General features: G+C 40.4%; 1 protein-coding gene across 2 annotated transcripts in view; it reads left to right on the plus strand.

The window, feature by feature from the left end:
• Positions 1–5,505, plus strand: part of SYAP1 (synapse associated protein 1) — a 33,927-nt gene extending 28,422 nt beyond the window's left edge. Inside the window, exons 8-9 of one of the 2 annotated variants that reach the window (XM_025437379.3) lie at positions 236–383; positions 2,644–5,505. In XM_025437379.3, the coding sequence (XP_025293164.1) occupies positions 236–383; positions 2,644–2,771 (276 nt within the window). In that variant the 3' untranslated portion in view covers positions 2,772–5,505. The remainder of the gene's footprint in view (positions 1–235; positions 384–2,643) is intronic. The other variant, XM_025437389.3, reaches the window with a different exon arrangement.
• Positions 5,506–6,000: the final 495 nt, after the last annotated feature.

Here is a 6,000-nt window from a genome sequence, read left to right on the forward strand (position 1 = left end):
TTGAGGCAATTCCCTGGCATCAGGAATTGGACTGAATGACTGGGGTGACCCGAACTGTGAGAGAGCCTAGTAGATTCAGGCAGTAGCTCATCTGGCTCCAAAGCAACCAGTGCAGGTGAGATGACTGGAGAGCGGTGAGCTGAGCGTCTGACTAGCGGAGGAAGGCGATGAAAGGGACACTAAGCTAAATGCCACTTAAGAAAACCGTTCCCACAGCTCCTTTGTTGTATTTCAGGATGAAGAGGAGATTTCTACCAGCCCAGGGGTTTCTGAGTTTGTCAGTGACGCCTTTGATGCCTGTAACTTAAATCAGGAGGATCTGAGGAAGGAAATGGAGCAACTGGTTCTTGACAAAAAGGAGGAGGAGACAGCCATCCTAGAAGGTACCAGACAAACAAAATAGCTGTGCTCTTTTCTGATTCCGAAGTTGATTGGAGAAAATGTCATTCTGAAGCAGATATACAAACATATTGTAACTTACTGTGTTCTCCATTAGAAGGTGGATTCTTGCACACGTGACCAGACCTCACATCCCTCTGCCTTAAGCATGGCCAGGAATATAGAGAGGAGAAACTGAGCCCAGAGAGGATAAGTGATTGATCCAAGGCACCTCAGCTCTTTGAACATGTGGTTAGCAACAGGCGACAAAGAGTGCATACCCTTTCACTTAGAGACACTGCCCTCCAGCCTTCTACTTGGGCTTCTACTTTTTTTTTTTTAAAAGGTTTTATTATTTGAGACAGAGAGCATGTGCACATGAGCAAGGAGAGGGACAGAGAGAGAAGCAGACACCCCACTGAGCAGGGAGCCCAAATGGGGCTTGATCCCAGGACCCTGAGATCATGACCTGAATCGAAAGCAAATGCTTAACTGACTGAGCCACCCTCCCGCCTCTTGGGTTTATACTGTTATGTAGAAGATTCTTTTCCCTGCTGCTATGTGCCACAAGAGTACTGCTTCTGGGAAGGAGCAGGCTGCCTTTAAATAATAATAATAGGGGGCAGCCCCGGTGGCTCAGCGGTTTAGCGCCGCCTTCGGCCCAGGGCATGATCCTGGAGACCCGGGATCGAGTCCCATGTCAGGCTCCCTGTATGGGGCCTGCTTCTTCCTCTGCCTGTATCTCTGCCTCTCTCTCTCTCTGTGTGTCTCTCATGAATGAATAAATAAAATCTTAATTAATTAGTAATAATAATAATGATGATTTAGGGCACCTGGGTGGCACAGAGGTTGGGAGTCTACCTTCGGCTTGGGTCATGATCCTGTGTCCTGGGATCGAGTCCCACATCGGGGAGCCTGCTTCTCCCTCTGCCTATGTCTCTGTCTCTCATGAATAAATAAATAAAATCTTTAATAATAATAATTTAGAGACAAAGAACAAGCAGAAGGAGGGAGGGCTGCTTTCTTTGGCACATCAGGACAAATGACTGGCTTTCTACTGGATGAAAAGCAAAGGGTCGAGTTAATCATCATATGAAGAGTGTTTCATGAAGCCTTCTGAGACTTACAATGCACTAAGGAATCTGGCTTTCCCCTAGTTGTACAGAGAGCACCCTGAGAAAATTAGCCTCCCAGAGGTGAACCAGAACCCTGTTTGCACACTGCGGAGGGACTCTGGAGAGAATTGGGAAAAGAGGAAGGAAGAGCTTCTGGGGGAAAGAGAGGCCAGAAGAGAAGTGAAAACTTGGGCTTGCTAGGTGCCTCAGATTCCTTCTACCCTTACCTGTTTCTGATAGAGATGGCTGCCAGCCACCACAGAAGGACAATGGGCAAGAGCCCCATGTGTTCTAGGCGATAGCTAGAGTGGATTGTGCGTGGGTTCCCTTTTTGCCAGTGATGGCTAGTAGCACAGGCCCCACAGGAAACTGGAAGTTGCCCTGAGGCAGGATTCATAAGGTGCTGGCTGGCTGCTCCAGGCAAGCTATTCTTTTATTGAATTCCTGCCCAAGTTATAATTCAGAACACGTAATATTCTTTTATATATTCATTGTCTTGGCCCTCCAGCTAAATTATAAGTACCTCAAGGGCAGTTACACTTTGGATTTGTCACCGCACAGTACCTGACATGGAGTTTGGCACCCAGTAAGCCCCTAATAAATATCTATGACATTGGTGGTTGGCCATGCAACACACCGTATCCTTTCCCTTGAGTCACCACTGCCAAAAAAAAATTAAAACACTTGGTTTTCAAGGTTTAAGGTTTGTTTGTTTGTTTTAAGATTTTATTTATTTATTTATTCATTCATGAGAAACACAGAGAGAGAGACAGAGACACAGGCAGAGGGAGAAGCAGCTCCATGCAGGGAGCCTGACACGGGACTCGATCCCGGGTCCCCAGGATCAGGCCCTTGGCTGAAGGCGGCACTAAACTGCTGAGCCACCAGGGCTGCCCAAAAGCAGAGGTTTTAATAAAGCAAAATAACACCTGAATGTCTGGCACTTACCTGATTTATCTTTCTAATCGTATTTCCCTTCGGTTACTGTTAAAATTTGGTCAGGTTTTCTGAGTACACACAGTGAGGAAGCTGGAGACATTAAAAATTACCATGGCTCGGACTTCCACAGGGAACTGTACTTGACCAAGTTCTTAAAAACAAGCATTGTGAATTCAAAGAGAATCTTTTCCTTCTCATTTGTTTCTTTCAGAAGATTCCGCAGATTGGGAAAAAGAACTGCAACAGGAACTTCAGGAATATGAAGTGGTGACAGAATCAGAGAAACGAGATGAAAACTGGGATAAGGAAATAGAGGAAATGCTGCAGGAGGAAAATTAGCGCTTTTCCTGAAATAAAACAATAATCCTTAACATTCTATAGTTGATATTAAATTCTAGATGACACTTGCTGAATCAGAAGGCACAAAAGATTGCTATAATTATGAAATTCAAGATTATTCTTTTTTCAAGCTGAAACTTGCCTTTTTTGCTTTTTAAAAAAAGTGTATAGAACAGTTATTCTAATAATCAAAAAGGGATGTTTTATGTAATATTTCTTTAATATAAGTCTAGTTAGAGATATTTGTGTAGTCACTATGGATATCTTTGCCACAGAAATGGAAGTAAAATTTTAGAGTTCTGTTTTCTGTGAGGTCAGAATTATAATTTATTCTTCAATTGTGGTTTTCTAAACATTTGTACTTCTTGTATTTTCATTGATATATGTCTGTTAAAGTACTTACTTAATGGATTGATAACAAAATGACCAAATTGTACCAAAGAACTTAGGAAGAGGCACTTTCAAGACTATTTTCTTGCTAGGTATTTTCTAAAATTCCATCTAAAATGCCAAAAGGTAAAATAATTATGTTGATTTTAATGGTATAAACATCATACAATTTGACATTGACAAATACTGTGTAAAAACATTTGTTTTTCCCTGGGGCCTTTTCTTTCTTGTGTTGTTGTTTGTTTGTTTAACTATACCACATTTAATAGTGTTGCTTTCCTAAATTCCCCATCACAGTTTTTGTAGAAAGCGGGGCATTTTGTCCTTTTTATATTAATGACCTTCACAGGCCCATTCACCTTACAGTCTCTTTGTTTTTGTTTAAATCATCACCACATATAAATGTTTTAGCTTTGTCTTAATTAAACCTGTCAGTCCTTATAAAATTGTGTTCCTCTGAGTACAACTTCTGGAACTCACCACTTGTATCCTGCTACACCAGCAAATCCACATTTAGAGGATACGGCATTTTAAAAAAACAAGGTGGCTTAATGTCAGAACACTTCTGAGGCATTTGCTTCCTGAAACTTTGGTATTTTTAAAGGAAACTTTATTTCCTAAGAGGGAATAGAATTAAGACAATCCTTTATAGGAAAAAATAATAATAATAATAATAATAAATCCTTTATAGGAAAATTATAAATCCTTTATAGGAAAAATGTACATATTTATATTCTTGACCCCATAAAAATTAATCCATGGTCGTCTGGCAAAGGTATAGTCAACAAGGCAACTGGGTGTGCCTCTAAGCTTTGCTCTTGTTTGTAGCTTGGTATACACACTTGTGAATGGGCCAGGCTGTCTCAGCTAGGATCCCTTGCGTTATAGCAATAAATTCATGTATTCTATGAAACCACTGACCCCATTATCAAGGGATTTCCACTTGTGCCACAGTTGCTGATTACTGAGTTTGGGTTCAGGAACGATGACTGGCAAGTTCTAAAATAATCCTATTGAAGAGGAGAAGTTTGGATTTTTTTTTTAAGTAGAGTTTTCGGGGGGGGGGGGACATAGAAAATGTTTTTAATGGCAGCTTGGGTGGCTCAGCGGTTTAGCACTGCCTTGAGCCCAGGGCCTGATCCTGGAGACCTGGGATGGAGTCCCATGTCAGGCTCCCTACATAGAGCCTGCTTCTCCCTCTGCCTGTGTCTCTGCCTCTCTGTGTGTCTCTCATGAATAAATAAAATCTTTAAAAAATAAAAAATAAATAAAATGCTTTAAGTAGCTAAAAGTCCTGGATGTAAGCAGATCAAAATATGACAGTGCTTGGCTCTTGGTACATGCACTAAAATTCATATTGTTGAAAAAATACAAAAAGCAAAGCTTTCAAAGAAAGTTAAAAAAAAAAACCTAAAATGACAATAGACATGTTACAGCTGTTACTATCAACTTTACATGATATTCTTACTGCATTTTAAAACAACCTAATTGTGCATTGCTCCATGAAAATAAAAGGCTAAAATAAGATTTTATATACTGCATAAAAATACAGTTATACTCTATTTTTATGATTCCAAATGGAGTAAAATGTTGTGCTCGTATAAATGGTACAGGTAACTGAAGTGTATTCCTTTAAAGGGAAGAATTTGTAACCATGTTAGTTGGAAAATTAAGTATTATTACGTGCCTGGGGGATAGCCAGCAAGCTACACTGAGCATAAAAACACATAAGCTTCACACTGTGGGGATTATACCTCAGTACTCAGTGTGGCTCAGAAACCAGTGGTGGCCTGCCCTAGGAGTTTGCTAGAAATGCAGTCTCAGGCCCTGCCACAGACCTGCTGGCCCAGACTGCACTTTACTGAGACCCCCAGGGATTAGAATGGGCTTTACAGTTTGACGCACTTTGGACTAACATATTAATGCCCTCAGGGCGGCCAAGGTTGCTGGTGCTTTTTACTTTTTACCCTTCCACTAGCATCCTTGGATGATGATTTTCTTTCTAGTTGGTGTTACAGATGCCTCCTTGGCTGTTCCAGTCAGTTCCTGCTGCCGATTCACCTTTCCACATTGCCAAATAGGAACCAAGCTCACATGAGGACCATGAATAGTCCTGCTAAATCAGATATCTCTAATGGCATACATTTCAAAGGAAAATGACAACACTACAGAGCACAGAGATAAGGGTCCCTGAGAACTGTTTCACATGTTCATGAGCTTTCTCTGAGGTTCTTGAGGGCTGATGTCCCCTGAAGGCTGGGCAAATTCGTGCACATGAAATCAAGTAAAAATACTTGAAAAGGTAATGGATCATCGAACCAAATAAAACTATGTCTTTAAGGTATATGGAGTCTTATTACACAAGAATTAAAATTGTTTATTTACAGTTACAGTAGTTTATGGCAAGCAAGTAAAATCCACTGATGCAGCCAGGAGCGGGTGCTCTGCTACAGGCAACTTAGGTACAATGTCAGAAACTCCTTATATGCAAAAGTAGCAACTTTTTATACAAAGTGGGAAATCTCAATTTGTAATTTTGGAAAGTCAAAACTAGAGAACCTGTTCTGTTAGGAGGTAAAGCAGTAGTGATACTTGTTACAGTGCTTTCAGATGCCCGACAGTAACTAAGATGGTTTTTCACAAATTATTATTACAAATAAGATTTTTAGGACATTTTAAAGGTTTACAAAAAAAAAAAAGAAGCTTACAATCACACCCAACTTGTCATATTTTATTTCCCTCCTTGACCACTTTGGTATAAAAACCAGGACTATGAATGCACTTGTATCATTTAAATAATTTGATATGGTTCTTTTTTGGTAATAGTGAGATTTTCCCT

Source organism: Canis lupus, chromosome X (assembly GCF_003254725.2).
Source record: "Canis lupus dingo isolate Sandy chromosome X, ASM325472v2, whole genome shotgun sequence".
Taxonomy (NCBI): domain Eukaryota; kingdom Metazoa; phylum Chordata; class Mammalia; order Carnivora; family Canidae; genus Canis; species Canis lupus.